This window comes from Ornithodoros turicata, chromosome 1 (genome assembly GCF_037126465.1).
Source record: "Ornithodoros turicata isolate Travis chromosome 1, ASM3712646v1, whole genome shotgun sequence".
Classification (NCBI taxonomy): domain Eukaryota; kingdom Metazoa; phylum Arthropoda; class Arachnida; order Ixodida; family Argasidae; genus Ornithodoros; species Ornithodoros turicata.
Genome location: NC_088201.1, coordinates 130,080,224 through 130,097,640, shown reverse-complemented (window position 1 = coordinate 130,097,640; position 17,417 = coordinate 130,080,224). Strand labels below are relative to the sequence as shown.

General features: G+C 47.3%; 1 protein-coding gene across 3 annotated transcripts in view; it reads right to left on the bottom strand.

Moving 5' to 3' along the window:
* LOC135378596 (neprilysin-1-like) overlaps window positions 1-17,417 on the bottom strand; it is a 254,298-nt gene that overhangs the window by 136,218 nt on the left and 100,663 nt on the right. For all 3 annotated transcript variants that reach the window (XM_064611657.1, XM_064611659.1, XM_064611658.1), the window contains 3 exons: window positions 14,925-15,152; window positions 12,345-12,491; window positions 5,167-5,250 (listed from right to left, as the gene is read on the bottom strand). In XM_064611657.1, the coding sequence (XP_064467727.1) occupies window positions 5,167-5,250; window positions 12,345-12,491; window positions 14,925-15,152 (459 nt within the window). The remainder of the gene's footprint in view (window positions 1-5,166; window positions 5,251-12,344; window positions 12,492-14,924; window positions 15,153-17,417) is intronic.

Genomic DNA, 17,417 nt, shown 5'->3' with positions numbered 1-17,417 from the left:
TGCGGCGACCGCACATGCGCCATCCCCCTCGCATTAACCTTGCCCTCTTTCTCGCCCGTGTGAAACCCCTGATCAACACTAGGTCGAGCAACTCCGCGCTGATTTCAACCGCCCCTCGGCCGTGGTCGCTTCGACGGCTGAACCACAGAGCCCCCAGCCCCGGCATCGCACACGGCAACGCCCCCGGTCCCGATCCCATGGATGACGACGATCTCCAAGCTCCACTTCTGACGCCTCAATAGGCCCTTCCTTGTACCATGAGCGTTTCGGGTATGCCGCACGCCGATGCCCCCGCCCCTGTGAGTGGTCGAGAGACCTCAGCGGAGACGTTTAGCGGCTGGCGCAGTCTCCAGCTTTTCCAGCAGCCGCCTCTTTGTTGTGGATAACGCCTCCCGCACTCAGCTTTTCCATGGACATAGCTTGCAAGCGCCTGGTTGACACATCAACGAACCTCTCTATATACGAGCCGTTTCCGCATAGGCCCTCACCGTCGCACGCGACATTTCCTGCAACGCTTTGCAGTCGCCTTATCCCGCTCTGTTTTGTGAGTTCCTCTCTCTGACACAGCGCCCTTTGGCCCATGACGTCATTAACCACATCGAAACCACCGGTGCGCCCATTTTCTCCCCGTGCGGCGTCTTGATCCTGAGAAGCTCAAGATTGCCCGCGCAGAGTTCGACTATATTCTCTCCACTGGCGTGGCAAGACGATCTTCCAGTGACTGGTCTTCCGCCCTCCGTATGATCTTAAAGAAGACGGGTGATTGGCGTCGTTGTGGCGATTGTTGTGTGACGGACCGTCACCCCTTCCCTCAGCTGCAGGACTTCACCGTCAGCTTGCACGACGCCACCATCTTCAGCAAACTTGACCTGATGAAGGCCCAGTGGTTTACCCAGACTTTCGTCCTTGGGGGGGGGGGGGGGGGAGGGGGGGTCTGCAAGGGGGCGTATTTACATGCTTTTCGCTCAATATTGCGCAATCTCACGAGATTTTAGGAGTCTCCTCCGCATTTTGGGGGGTGTTCGGGGGTTGTAGGGGGCTCTGGATAAATCACCGTGAAGGCCTATCACCAAATCCCTGTCGCCCCAGCCGATATTAAGGAGACTGCAATCACGACGCCATTCCGACTTATGCTCTTCGCAACGCGGCACAAACGTTCCTATTTTCCACTGATTCCGTCACCCAATGCTTAGCTTTCGTACTTGCTTACATTGATGACCTGCTCATGGTAAGCTCTACGCCAGAAGAACGCATGGAACGCCTGCGTTAGGTTTTCATCCGCCTTGCTGCCCATGGCATCATCACCAATGTTCAAACATGCGTATTCGGCGTGAAAGCAAAAATTGAAGCCATCGCCAACTTCCCGCGGCCACATTCCTTACGGGAATTCCGCCGTTCCCTCGGCCTGATGAGTTTCTATCGCCGCACTCCTTCCCCATTGCACGACGCCTTGCTCCCTCAGGAGGCACGTCTCTCTCTCTCTCTCTCTCTCTCAGTCTCGATCAACTGCTTGTGAGATGCCTTGGGAGGCCGATCGCGACTCGGCTTTTTCAAGATAAACACCGATCTCGCCGCTGCCGCTTTCTTGCACCCCCCGAAGCGCGACGCCCCGACATTTCTTATGGTGGACGCCTCTGGTATTTCCGTCACCGCCGTCCTCCAGCAGAAGGTCAGGTACTCTTGCTGTTCTATTGGTTTCTTCTCGAAGACCCTGAAGCCGATCGAGAAGACATATAGCACTTTCGGCAGAGAGCTCCTGTCGGTATACCTTGCTGTACGTCACTTTCGCCATTTCCTCGCCACCACCATCCTCACTGACCAGAAGCACCTCGCCCATGCTTTTGGTCTGCCAGACGCCGGTACTCCCATGAGAAAATTCAACACCTCTCTTTCCTCGCCGAGGTGTGCACCGACATCCAGCACGTCAAATGCACAGAAAAGAGTCCTGCGAACGCTCTGGGCTGCGCAGCGTCCTTACCAGCCGTCACTAACTCTGTGTCCCCCCTGCAATTTTGTGGACCCAGGCCACTGACGAACTGTGCCACAGCCCCACTACCTCACTCAAGCTCGAAAACGTTGGAGTGCCGGATTCTTCCGTCGCCCTATGTTGCCACACCTCGACCTCCTAGGCAAGGCCATTCGTTCCTGTGTCGCTCCGGCGGGCTGGCTTCGACTCCTTGCACAGCATAGCGCATCCTGGCGTACGTACCCTCCCGAAGATCATTGCCCTTTGTCTGGCCTCGCATGAATACCGACGTTCGTGCCTGCATAATGTAAAAACCCCAAGACTAAGGAACCCGAAGGGACAGACACAAACATGAAGTCTCAAACACAGCTGTGTTTGAGACTTCGTGTTTGTGTCTGTCCCTTCGTGTTCCCTGGTCTCCGGGTTTTAAATTATGCATCATCTTCACCAGCTCGCTTGCTTCTTAGCCATTTTTTCATTGTTCGTGCCTGGGTTGCGGCCTGCATTTCATATCAGCGTTCCAAGCCGTCTCCATCAGTGGGCCTTTGAACTCTCACGCGCCCGGTTCAACACCGTTCACCTAGGCATTGTCGGCCCACTTCCACCATCCTCCCGCCACCGATGCATCCTCACGGCCGCATTGAATTTTATTGGTCAAATTGCATTGGCACTTTGGTTTGATGGCAGAGCATTGTAAAGAAAATGAATCATTCATTGAGCAATTTGAGAACATAATTATAATGGCGTCATGGCTTCGAGCTTGAATGATAATGGTATTCTGGTCAATTTCTAACATCATCCCACTTGCTCAGTTTCGTATACTTGCGGTTTAGTCAAAATATATTTAGTCACCAATACAGCCAACAAACTGCCATTCGTTGGCTCTTCATTGGCTTCATTGGGCCTGCTTAGACTCAATGAAACCGAGGCAGTGCCCATATTAGGAGAATATTGCGTGGTACTTGGGAAACTATGTGCGCCTGCGAATTCAGTACCTGCTATACTCTTGTCTCCACATAAGCAACACACTATTCACTTGGACATACAAACGATGCTTCCGGAGAGACAGATTTTATACAGGATTGATTACCACGATATATTTCCGACATCAAGGGGCGGGTACCTCTCTCATGTCGTTGGTTACCGTGACAGTTGTCAGTTGTTCTCCCTACTCAGTCAACATCGTTTGAAAGTGATTGAGCAAGCGGAACTCTGACGTATTCAGCCTCATTACAGAAAACGCCTGCTCGCAGAGGTATGTTGACACAGTTGTCTCGCGACGTAAAGCCATGAATCAATGTCATATGTTGTACCGAACATGGACAGGTTTCTCCGCGTCCAACGTAAAAATAAAACGAAGCCGTACCAACTTCTTATCGGTGTGTCGCACTTCAGGCGAGTGAGTTTCATTTCTTAGTCTTCCGCAACGTTTTGAAGAACTGTGGATGAAGGGTAAGCCAGAAGGTCCCTTTCAGGTCCCCTGCACTTGAAAAACCTTGCTGGAATCATTACTCGGGATATCACCAAGTCTGCGACTGAACCGATCCGTTTCTGGGGGCATCGCAGGGTCCAATATTAAAAATCAGCCATAGGGTTTGCTCATAAATTTTTGTAGGAATGTACTCGTAATATAAATCAAGTAAATATCAGAAGCAGGAACAGGTTTAGAGAGCCAACAGCGAAGACGACAAAAGCAATACCGGCAGACAGAGAACGTCAAACTTTCCACCTCTTGTCCCATCATTAGACCATGCTTGTGATTAGAGGTTGAAAGTTCGACGTCTATTGGCTGTCTTTGTGTTACTTTTGGGTCTTTGCAGATGTCATGTGCCAACCGGCTCCGCTCGTCTCTCAGTCACCGGCTGTTACAGGTCAGTGACAACTTCTTGAGATAACTAAATAAGGCAAGATAAACTGCAGGAGTACAGAGCAGAATGATAACGGACGACCATTCATGAAGCTTGGCCTTGATTTTTTTTTCTTTTGTTCGGGGGCCACGCGGGCCCCATGGAAACCCCAAGCGGGCCGGCACTGCGGCACCCCTGCTATAGTAGAACTGCTATCCGACATGGTACGCTTGTGCATTTAAAATAATGTCAAACTGTTCGAGCACATCTATTCTGACATATTTCTACGAGGGGCGTTCAAGTCAAACCGGGACTTTCTGTCTCCTAAGTGTACAAATGGCTCGCGCTACTTCTTTTTCGTGATTTTCACACGTGACAGGCCTCCGCGTTCACCACGTGGTGGTCCAAAGTTTATGCAAAACAGAGGACATGTGCTGGACAAGATGGCCGGCAACGAGGTACGCGCGCACATCGAACAGCGAATTGTCATGAAGTTTCTCGTGAATGAAAGCGTAAAGTCACCTGAAATCCACAGAAAACCTCAGGCTCAGTATGGCTACGATACACGTAGCCGCAGCAAAGCGTTTGAGTGGTGCAAACGGTACAGAGACGGCCGTACATCAGTGCTGGGCGATCCCGGCACGAGCGGCTCAGAGCCCAGTATCAGAGTTCCTGGGAACATCTAACTTGTGGAGCGCATGATCCTCAAGGTCGACGGATAACATGCAATACTGTGCTATTGATCTGCAATATCAATAGTGCATATACTGTGATCAATAGTGCATATTACTGCCAAGTTCTCAGAGATGTGCATAAAGCACTGAAGCAAAAGGGGGCCTCATCACCGAAGGAGTCCTCCTCCTACAGCACAATTCACGCCCGCATACCGCGCATCTCACGACACGCACCTTACAGAAACTTGGATAGGAGTTGCTGCCACATCCCCCTTACAGTCCAGACCTCGCCCCCAGCGATTTCCATCTCTTCGGGCTACTAAAGGCATTCCTTCGGAGCCGCCACTTTAGCTGCGACGACGAGGTCAAGAACGCGGTACGATCATGGCTGCTACGCGCCGGTGAGGATTTCTACGGTGCTGGCGTCCAAGCCGTCGTGAAACGCTGGGACAAGTGCATTAGTGCAGCTGGAAATTACGTTGAAAAATAAAACTAACTTCTCGCTTGTCAGTTGACTTGACTTGAACGCCCCTCGTAAATTACCTTAGAGATTACTTTGGAACTGCAAATTTCACATAATTGATAGGTAGGATTGTTGTTTAACCCTCTGTCGAGTAAATTAATGTCTAATAAATAAAGGTTGCTGAACCTACTAAATTCGAAATTTGAGGTACAGCACCTGTTGTAGCTTCTCATGATGTTGAACATCTCCGGGGTAGCCTGTTAACATGCTTGCAGTGTGTTCCCTGTATCCACCTCCGCTCTGTAATAGAAGAGTACAGCAGTTAATGGCACACGTATCAACGTACTCAGTAGAAGGGCCCGTAAATAATTTGAGTTGCGTGGCACAGGATATAAATTAATACATTTAGATTTATTACATTTCTTTAGGTTTATTTCCAAGATTTTTTGTTGTACAGCTGTATACCCAGGGATCGAAATAGCGCAGGTCATATACCAATGTCAATAAACATCGACGTGCTAATGCTGGTCCACCTCCACATTCCCCTCCTGTTCAACTTATTGTGTACTGGTTCCGAAAGCCACTTAAACTTCAATTGAAGTTCAAAATTCCTAAACTTGGTGATAATTAGAGATGGGACGAATCCAGAATTTTACGAATCCCAACCCGGATCCGAATCCAAGGAAGGTTCTGCGAATCCACGAATCTTAGGAATCTCGAATCTTTCGAATCCTTTCTTTAAAAATGCTTAAAAAAAAAACTGCTACTGAAATGTGGTTTCAAGGATACATTTGTTTAATGAAAAACATATTAAATAATAGTGCAGTTTCAGGAGGAAATATACCCGTATACAGTTCTTCTTAAACTTAATTTATTTAACATGTTGTTCAACGACTACAATAAATACATTACTTCTCCAGCCTGAATTATTTTTAAAAAAAAACTAAGCAGCTGTCAAAAACAAAACCATGTTACTTTTAAACTTGTAATGTAACAGTTCCTGCCTGAACTCTTTCAGTCTAGAGCAATCCAAACAAACAAACAAGAAAACACCCGCGAATCAATGAGGCTTCCGACGGACTCCGCAGGCGCCAATTTGAAAAAGAAAAACAAACGTGACTGATGGATTCGAAAGATTCGATTCGCCATTTCGTGCACTGGGATTCTGATTCCCGAATCTCTAATCCCTGCCTAGGATTCGAGGATTCGATTGGCACATCCCTAGTGATGATCACAAACCCTGTATTGTTAATAGCCTTATGTCACCATGTTTGACGAGGAATCATCCTATCGCACGTCAATCACGATTAGCACATAGTTTAGGGAAGTACGAATCAGTTCCAGTGATGAGCGCCTCTGCCGGATCCAGACCGGTAAGCCTTCGGACGACAGCTTAGTAGCAAAGACGGGAGCACATTTCGTTAGCTGTCTCGAAGTATATACGAGAACGCTAAATTAGCTAAGTAATTAATTACTATTAGAACTGGTTTGAAGACCTACAGTAACTCTTATTCGGTTTAAACTGCTAACGGTTGTAACGTGTCAGTTTTCCCGCAATCTGTTGGTCTTTTTCTCTTTGCGCCCCTCAGTGCCGTCTGCTCGCTGTATCACTCCTCCTTGCAAAACATTGCATCCAGTCGATCTGTAGGAATACCTGGTTACGTTGTTGTATTCTATACACAAACCGTACACCCCAATGATGAAACGCGCTCCACACTCCCCTTGAGAGCCACTACAACCTCGCCTAGTTGCTTGCGTTTTCAATACAGATTACGCGCGAGTCGCTTCAAGCTAGGCGCGTGTGGAGTCCGCCAGCATTGCTTGGTGCAGCAGTCTTTGAAGTCCGATTGTTGAAAAAAATGCTCAATATCCAACAGAGCTGTTACATATCTCAAGCGTCCAAATTTAGCTTCCAGAAAAGCAAGCAGTTTCTACAGGTTTTCAATTCGCTTTACAGTTCCTTTAATGCTCAATAAATGCATACAATTATGACGTTGGGCATATATGTGGTTACTGTACATGGGATGTCATTGGGTGACTGAGCGCAACAAGCGGCAGGGGGAATGAAAGCGTACGTCGCGACTTTCCGGTGCTCTACATTCAAAATTTATATCCTTAGGCTTAGTTGGAGTCATCGTTTTTCTTTAAGGGAGGGATCTATCGTTTTACCAACCTCCCGCGGAACATGGACGGGAGGTTCGATGTCTGTATGACGCTTCCTAAAAGTCAACAGGTACCTGCCAACCTGCCATACGACAACGTTTGGAGAGCCCTTCCTTGGGTGATGCTGACAATCCGCAAGAGACGAATGTTCCTGATAACGCCATGTACACTTCGGTACCGACCACATGCCACGGGATAGATGAGATGAACGATGCCAACGCTGCTACTACTCGTGAGGACCCGTTCACCACTGTCACGTACAGGAACCGAACCGGTGGTATTCCCGTACTAAGTCCGGCCAGCATCTAGTGACTAACCCTTCTGGAAGGTCAATCCTAATGTAGTCACTAATGAGATACGCCTGCTAGCCTAACAACAGGTTATTCACCACCGTTTCTACCGATATAGTTCTCTCTTCATCTCTGTACGGTCTGAAGCGGCACCGCGCAACCTTTTGTCAGCTACGTGTTTAGCTGGAATTCCTGTCCTATCATCAACATCCCGATCACATGCCAGAAATATGGACAATATTTATGACGTACCCAATGGGGGTGAGGTAAACACTGCTTCCAGCACTGTGTGTCGGAGGCACGTCAAAAGAGCCCCATGTGGTCCAAATTATCCGCAGTCCGACCCTGCGGCACGTGAATCATGTCGCAATAATGTGAACATCACGTGTAACATCACGGTCCATTACCATTACTTATTACCAAAGAGTACTCGAAAGATGACCTTGTGCTCTACCTCAAAGACTCGGGGGTTATTTTTGTAAGGCGACAGGTTCGGCATTCTATGGCAGAAGACGGCATTGATCTGTTCCCTGCGTTACGCAGCGTAGGCAGATATATCTACTGAGCGAAGAACGAAGTTGGGTCAGGACGACGAGCATGCAGACATGTGGCTGCCACGGGCTGCTTGAGCATCTGAGCGCGCTTCGGAGTGCAGAGCATGAGATAATTAGAGCCGTGCAAGATCAAAAGCACAACTCAGCAATCGACCTCTTGAGGGGGGGTGGGGGTGGATACCGAGCTACCAGGGGGTGTTTATTGATTAATGTCTATGGGAATATGCATTGGCAGCCGACCCGTATTGGGCATTCCGAGCAATTTCACGTTTCACAATGTTTTTACTGCGGTAAAGGAATATTTGCTTTAATGCGTTTTTTGTCACGGAATGCCTTTCGCAGCAATCGTTCAGCGTCCCAGACCAGCTATATTTGCACATGAAAACTAAATAAACAACCACAGAGAAGACCTTGCGCGGGCGCTCGCTACTTTTGGCACAGATGGGGTTGTACAACTACAATTAAGCTTTTTAGCCGGCGCGAATCCGTGGCTGGAGGAAGAGCACATGGTCGGCTCGCAACAGAAGAGCGTTTGTGAGCCCCACAAAAATGTGCCTTTCCTTCTAGCCAGCCATATATCTACCTCTTTCATGGATGCAGGCGGTGAGAGCCGCCTTGTTCGTAGAGGGCGCAGCGGCAGCTGTTCCTCACGCTTGCACTCGCCTGACAGAAGTCGGTCTCCGATGAATATGAGTCGTGGTGCCCACACCACAAACCTCCCAAACGGAGATCTTGAACGCCGAGCTCGGCCACGCTACCGGTATCCTTCAAAACACAGATTGCGTGGCAGATATGCAAGTCGCTGAAGGCAAGGGTGAGGAGCCATTCCAAGTAGTCACGTATTGGAAAAGTCGACTTGCTAGCATCCCAATCGTCTTCAGATGTGCGACACAATCGGATTCGTTTTGTCAGCTCGACCCCAACCTAATAGCACGAGATATCTTGAAAACTACTCAAGAGAAAGTGCGGCATCACCGTATCAATAACCACGCTACCCTAATCGTCTACGTGTCCTCTGAACAGTCTGCCTGTAGCGTGGTCGAACTATGGTCACTTGCTGAAGTCATTGTTGATCCATATATTCCAGAACCCTATCTGCACGCGATGGGCCGCATATTTGAAGGCTCACGCTTATACAGCGAAGTACCTGCAGCCCAGCGGAGTCCTTAATGTAAAGAAAGAAGTTGCGTATACCCGCGAGAGCGATGGTTCCGCCATCGAAATTGTTAAAGCGACGGTCTCGTACCCCTGCTCCTTTCATAAAGTGTACCATTCGATTGCCCTTTGTTGAAAATGGAATACTGCTAATTTACCCGAGAAAACACGCCACAGTTATTAAATAACCGAATTAAATTGATAGAGATTGCAGAGCATGCCGCCATCTGTGTTGGCAACAATAAGAACGGCCACGTCGCCCTGCGGGTAAGTCCGTGATAGGATACAGAAACCGTCTGCTTTTGCGCGTGCTAGTGCATCAGCGTGAGCGGACAACTTTCAGAAGTTACTGGGCACCGCGGCAACTCTCGTACATTCTCTTTCAGTTCTCAGGTGAACAACGCGCATTCTAAGAAGTGGCAAGCATGGTGGTTTAGAACAACTATGTTAATACTCAGAGACAAGTTAAAAGTCGCAGGACAACCCCTTCCACAATCACAAATCTGAAGTCGTTGGCTATCGCGCGCGCGGTCTCATTACAGCTCCGACCAAAATTATATTACGCTCGCTTCCATTAGACTCCCCGCTGTACACTGATCAATCAACTTCGAAATGAAGTGTCGCTGACAACGTACATGGAGAAGGAGTGCGTTTGTATTTAAAAACCGCATTAAATACTCGCGGAAAGAAAACACGTGACTTAGGTTGCACGTATCCGATTATGCGCCACATTATCGCAGACCCCACAGTGAATGCTCGGACTACATTCTCCGATCGCGGAGGTATATGCCTGAGTGTCCCCATTTCGAGAGCAAGGGGGATGACTCAACCCGAGGTGCTTCTGCAAGTTACAATTACCATGGCAACGACGACGTACCCGCAGGTCGACGTCATAAATGACGTATGCATGAGAAAAGCGCAGCTTTCGTCGTCTGCTATTACGGCACGTTTCGAGAAATTCCCCGAAAAGGACTTGGTTATTCCGAATGAAACTTTGACGGTTGTATGTGTACAGTACTCGTGAAGCTAGTTTTGGCTAAGTTTCAAAATCCGCCAGGCTGTACGAGACTGTCCCTATAACGAATGCAAACAACGTTAGTTAATTTCTGGGCGTTTGAGGCTTACTTGTCTGTGTCGCCCCTAATTGTTGGTCTGCCTCGGCCAAATCTCGTTGTTTATGTCCCTATAAATTCAGCGTTTTCCTGACCTTCCACACGGGACTAGCGCTCCCGTTGGAAGTCTGTCCGGGATTCTCCCGCTAATCGGTGTCGGAGCACGTTGACTCGCCCGTACAATGCTACAGATGTCAAAGGTACAGCCATTATGCCCGATATTGCCGCGGACTCCTGCGGTGCAAAGAGTGTGTTAGTCCCCACGACTTCAGAGACTGTATGACGATGCTTTTTTCCGAAATCCGCAAACTGCACCCAACCTCATACGGACACCTATAGAGCCTGTAGAGCTGGTAAGGCAGTAACGGCCAGTCATGAACGGAGAGTCTTGTGCGAAAGTATAATTTCACCTTATCTAGTCAATAATCGACCGCAGCCTGATTTTGTACACGACCCTGAAGCTCACGTGACAAGTACCAGTACCTTCCAACTACCAGTCAACAGCAATGGGCTGGAAACAAGAAACCCAAGAAAACATTCGCCCCTTTTGCAAGGAAGCTCAGACTGCCACGCGTGCCTCCTCATCCCAAACGCATTCAAAGAAACGTAAACCGATGCAATCTGTGACTGGATCCCAATGTCAAACTTGCTGCCAGTCTGCTCTCCCAAGTTCCGACAATGTGTTCGGCTCCGTCCTCATTATGTTGTCTGCAACACAACGTGCCATCGTTTTTCGGATTCCATTAGCATCCGATCTACCGAGCATCCGAGTAGCCGATCTAGGTCAGAGCAGGGCTTGATCTCGAACCACTACTCAACAATGGTGCCTCCACCTCGGTAACGCGGAATGGCTAATAGGACGACGACCCTGTCAGCGTCTCGGTATCAGGAAGCAACAGGTTGGTTGCTCGAACTGGAGGAACTCGAGGAACTCGAGGAGTCAGCAGTCGAAGTTGTCTGATTACCGCCAGTTCCTGTAGCGACAGAAATTCCCCCTGATGTACATATCGAAATGTGGCATTACTAAGGATTTATATCTATGGGATATGTATAGGATATCTAAGGAATATGTCATCTTCGTTACCGATCCCCTTGGAAGAAGAAACAGTGCCGCGCTCTTCCTGCGTTCCGGTATACCTTAAATACAAAACCACGTGCGAATGACAGGGGCTGGTGAATACGTATGTTGTACCGTTCATTTAGCTTCCCTTGACCTCACGGTCGTCTCCTAATGCACTCCGCTGGCAACTAATTATAATGTGAATGATTTGGGGTCCTACTGGACAGCATTCCCTCCCCGTATGTCGTCTGTAACGTCATCCGAGGGAGCACGCGCTCGGATTCAAGAGGAGATAAGTTTGTCGTCTTGTTTAAAGAGCGGGATCTGAGGCTCCTCAATAATGGCCCGTCTACATTTATCTGAGGCGCACTACTTTCATCGTGCCTGTATCTTACAGCCGTGTCCACATCGATAGCGTATCGTTTCACCTGGTGCTTTGACGTAGGCACGCATGGGAGTGACGACCTACCAATATTGATTAACATCCGTGGCGTCCACTGCCTCCACGCTAGTCACTGCATCAAGCGAACCAACAGGGAGAGCTACAGAACTGCTCTTGAATCTTCTTTCGCGGCCAACACGCCCGACAGTGAAGGTGGCTTTTTTCGGTCCACCACTGATGCAGTGAAAATTGCTACAAGCGTTGTCCTCGTCCGCGTTCATTTTTCTGCGCTTGACGCCGAACACAGGAGGCTCCGCATCATCCGTCGTCACGCGCAGTGCAGAGCTCATCGCAGCAACTTCCATCTCATCACGCTGAAGCTCCGGGGATCCAGATGGCAATCCGAAGGCGCCTACGTAGGCTGGCGATCGCCAGCCTACACTGTAACGATCCCTCTAACGATCCCTGTAACGATAACCCTGTAACGATCTACGAAAGGTGGGTAAAAAGTCGCAATGTGTTACTAATTAAAGTTAGTTCGCATGAAAGTTGTCACGGTAAACATTAAACTTCGGCTACGTTCGCAATTTCAAGTGAAAATCTTATTCATTCTTTGTTTTCTTCGTTTTAAATAAACAACAAGTTAGACCAAGCAGAAGAAGGACGTTATTGACTTACCTTACCGAGTCCGCCTTGGAAGTCAGTTATTTTGCTCTTGATGGCATCAGTGGTCTCGATTCCAACCGTGCCATTCAGTAACTCCACGTCCTGCACAAGCTGAACAGAATCCTTTTGGCTTTCTGATTTTCCCAAGGACAAGAACAACTGCGTGAGCAAAAGTGCGGACCATTTATTGAGAGTTATCTCAGGGTTCCCCTATATGCTCCAAAATTTAAAATCAGACAGAACGCTCGACGCTAGCTTGAGAGCTTGCGAGCTAATTTGTCAGTGGTTCCCAGGCTTCGCCACCTCGCGACCCTTAACAACATAGACGACCTCGTCGCGACCCAAAGCATTGCTATTTCAAGCAATATTTGCCACTCGCAGGGGTACAAGTACAGGCATATTTCAGTTTAAGAGGTCGGAACACCGGTATTAGGAAATGTATTGAACTTCTACAAGTAACACAACCGAACATTATAATGGCAATCAATATTTGCCACTTCGAGGGTTAGAACAACAGGTATATTTCAGTTTAAAAGGTCGGAACACAGGCTTTAGCAACAACAACAACTACACGAATGACGACGGGATGAGTTGAATAACTGCCACAATTCCGGTACCATACTCCAGTGAGATTTTAGCAAATATAGTGAACTTCTGTTAGAAACACAACAGAGCATAACGGTTTCAGTCAGTATTTGCCGCTTCTGCCATTGTGTGTCAGAATGTGCCAGGGATGCATGCATCGGCGCATTGCAGTAATTAAAATAGCGGTGCACACGACTTTTTGAAAACATTATTTGATTTTATTCGATGGGTCACTCAAAAGCAAGACCGTTTCACCTCGGGACCAAAGATGTCTTTACCATAGCAAAGAGAGTAAGGCAGCATTCACTCCTTGCGTCCGCAATTTGTAAGCGAGAGAAACCGAAAGTTTTGCTATGTTTGTTCATCTCCTGCTTAAGAGGCGCGACAGTTCAGAAAACGTGGTAGCAGCGCTCTTTAAAATGGGGGGTAGGCTTGTATCACGTTGTCAAATACTTATTTGCGACGATTCATGCTTAGGGTTTGTGATCGCGTTAAAAGCGATTTTTTGCGACATTTGCACCCCAAACCAATTTTCTCAAATTCTTGCTTAACCCGGTTTCTCTCCAAATTCCACAGCGTCTTTCAAACTGATTTACATTTACAGTGAGCCACGAAAGTAGTGAATCACGTTATCAACCTAAATCCTTTGGCACCCAATAACCCCCCCCCCCCCCGCCCCGTGAAGGTCCTCCTGTCAGTCTTCTCCTAGGCAATACCAAACGCCGGCTCTTTTGGACACGTGTCGAATTCCATGGTTGATCCCTGCAATCATGTTGGCAGCTTGACTCATACGTATTAGTTCTACCCGGAAACTCCCAACCACATAAAACACGCCACAGGACACGCCCGATTCATCCCTGACTTTTCTTTCGAAGCAATCACACGATTTTCCACCGTGAATTTCTAATGTAATAAACCCTAAAACGAACATCCCTATCGATGCTACGCCGATCAACTGGGAGTTTAGCAGCGACAACCGCAAAATTCGGAAAAAGCGGCAGTGGAGTCCTTTCAAAGGGCGGAACGTGCTTGTATTAGGGTGCCAAAGTCAAGTCAGCCACTACTTCTGCTACGCCCTTCCACTAAATTGTAGCACCGATGAGAGCAAAATTCGGAAAAAGGAGACCGCCGCCCCCTATATACTCTTGGAACAGAAAAGGGGGAGGGAGGTTACTGGAAGGATCGGCTCGCCGTTGTTGGCTGCCGCGAAGCACAGTCCTAGCCAACCGTCATCCCGAATGGCGTCGTTCTCTCCTCTGATCAGTTGTACACGGGAGACGTATGCTTCTTTTATTGAGTCTTTTATGAGGTAGCTAATTATCACGAAATTGACGTATACGCCTCATTTTCCACAAATCAGGGACTAGAACGACGTTATTAAGTATGATAGTTGACTAGGATCCTGGTCAACCATCATACTTGGGTATACTCGAATATGTTATGCGGAGAAGATTTTAAGTACTGAATTTTCTGACCCTCAAAGTCCGTTTGATTCCAACGAATTTTGAGGTTCAGAAAGTTGAGTACAAATTCAGTACAACAGTGGATGGGAAATGACACTTGCGGAAGTGTCTTGCCGTCTAGGTGGCGTTCTTGGAATTAAAGTGGGAAACCCACTAGTTTTGCAAATCGCAGGAACTATCCATCTCAATCCCGTCCGGTCTATTTACCGCCTAGAATGGCGCTGCCTATGTAGGATAGAGGTACAGATACTGAGCAAGCTTGATTGATAATGTCCTATGTTTAAAGACGTCATTGTTCAGACAGCTCAAAAAGTGGGTGTAGCTTCAGGTGTCATTACTGACCGGACTCCACTTTGATACATGGCTCTGGTGCTAGCTATACACTTGTTTTCGTGTCCCCGCGGGCAGGCTTATTGTTTGCAACTGGCATGGCTATGATCGTGTAGACGAAGTAAATGCAGAGAAGGAGTAGAAGGAAAGTAATATTAATTGAGCAGTAATAATTAGGAAAGTCATATGCGAGTTAAGTTAAGCCGGTGCTTACCTCAGCCAGCCCGACTTCGAAAGCAATGATATCTTCAGCTGCCGCCTCTGCGTCCTGTTCGGAGATGGTGCCGTTGAGGATCTCTATAGCAGCTTTAACACTGTCCTTGGTTGTGCCAGAGAGCATGTGGTAGGGTGGCATCTGTTCAGGGCACCTCTTCTCAGAGTGTTCCTTCCTTGTATAACAGGGCACTTCAATTCCGTCTAGTTCCTCCTCAGCGAAAACTAACTGTCAAGAGGGGTGAGAAAAAAGCTAGTCGGGAACTACTCCTTGGAAAATGGTGCTCGTTCTGGTTTCATGGTACAGAAACTGCTAGGTAGGCATAACATTAACTGAATATTGTAGTCCAGGCAAGAGCTTCATGTCATGCTAGAAAAGTTTTGTAACAACAGTAAGCGTTCCGCTGGTAAAAACCTACCACACTTCCAGGTGTTTCTTCATATGTATGTCGTAAAAAAAGAAGTGAAGAGTTAGTGTCAGGAAAAAAAAACAACTACGATGCCTTTCACGGGGGACTCGAGCTCAACCACCAACCTATAGCCGTGCAAATCATGTAAGACGTGTTAAGCTGCAGGACAACGGACATTACTTTTTCCTGAGCTTCCCAAAGAAATCATTTCTATTTATCCCCACCTACAACCGAACTCTCGCTACGTGTACATCGTTACATCACTCATGCGTGAGGAATTCAGTGGCGATTTAGCCGTAAATGCGAGAGAAATGAGTTAGCATTAAGCGCCTTTTCTTATCTATGTTTGACTTCCTGCTATCCACTTCCGGCATAAACTCGGGTTCCGATTGTCCACTTCCGGTCTGGTCTGGCTTCCGGTTGTCCACTCTCGCTCTATAGTTGACGTCCGGTTGGACACTAACAGTTACTATATGTAAGTTCATATAATTAAGCTTTAATTAGCGTCAATTACTTTAAGTTATTCTTTAACTACAGTAGGTAACCGCAGGTTAGCTGAGGTAAGCTTAAATTTCACTTATTCCCTGTAATTACGTTTCCTTAATTACACTCCATTTCCCTTAATTGACGTTAAGTACCTTTAATTACATTGAATTACACCCTCTAACATGCGGTTACCTTTGCTAATCTTTAATTCCATTTAATATTTCTCCTAGTTACATATTGCTCTCTCAACTTGCTCGCTGTACTTTAATTACTTTTTCCTCTTATTCTTAGTTACCTTCAACGACTTCAATTGCATATAATAAACATTCATTTGGGTCATTCCAGGCCAAATCACCCAAAGGTCGTTCTCGACCCCCAAAAGCATATCTATGTTTATTTTATTGATTAAAATTTTATTATATGGTTTAGAATGCTATAATCTCCACCTGTCGTGAGAATTATTGTTTTGACTTTGTTTCAAGTATTCACTCGTCTGATATTCTATGAGTTGTGAACTTACTGCCTGCCCCCTCAGTTCTGCTTCCAAAAATTATCATGGACTCCTTATTGCAAAGAAAGATGTTTTCCCGAGTTTTACTGGACAATTGTTGAACCGTTGTCGATTTAGGCGGGGTCAAAGTTCGTGAGAATCGCGAAAACCATGCTACGAAAAAAGTTACCTACTTTTGAGTCTAGGTGGACTTCAGTGACATAGAATGAAAGAGCGTAGCCCTAACATTCTGCCAATATCAAGTTCTTCCCTCGAGTTTCATTTTCGGCCAGCGAAACAGGGCTGCTTTTTGGCACTATTTCCTACAACTTTGCGCCTTGCTAAGGGCACTTTTCTCACAAGCTGGAAGGGACAAATAAATTCAGCGTGTTCCCTACCTTCCATACTTCAAAATCACATGTTTTGAAGGTCGACCACACAATACTTTTTGCCCATTTTAATCCCAAATGCCGTACTTCTGGTTATGTTGGCGCCATTTTTGAAAATGAAGCGGTCGGCCGAGAACAGTCCAAATAGATAGAGATGGCAGATCAATATCTATACTAAAGCATATAAAAAAATCAGAAGGTACTTTTTGATAAGGGCGAGAAAATATTTTTTATATCCCACCCACTGTACACATGGTTACGCTGAACGGCGCACGGGTGGGTCGCGAGCAGGGCGGGTGTGGTGAAGTTTTCCTATCCGTTATGGAGGACAACAACATACATTATACTCAGCTAAGTCACATCTATGCTACTACCGCGTACTAGCCCGAGACGTTCATGTGGTGCTTACTGATGTATCCACCCTGATGATCACCCAAGCAGGCTGGAATGATAAAAACAGTTTATTTGCAATTCAGACAGGCTACATATTTTATTTTCGCGATTCTAACAGTTTGAAGTAAGAGCGAAAAGATACCCACATAAATGAATGCACAACGGTTTCACACACAGCCTGGATGACCCACAACCGCATGCACACAGCCTGGAATGACCCATTTACATTTACCCTCTTATGCCCCCGTTACATCTCCACCAATACCTCTGCCTCGGTGTGGCTTCACCATCGCCCTCTCTCTCTCGCGCACACACATACCGCTTTT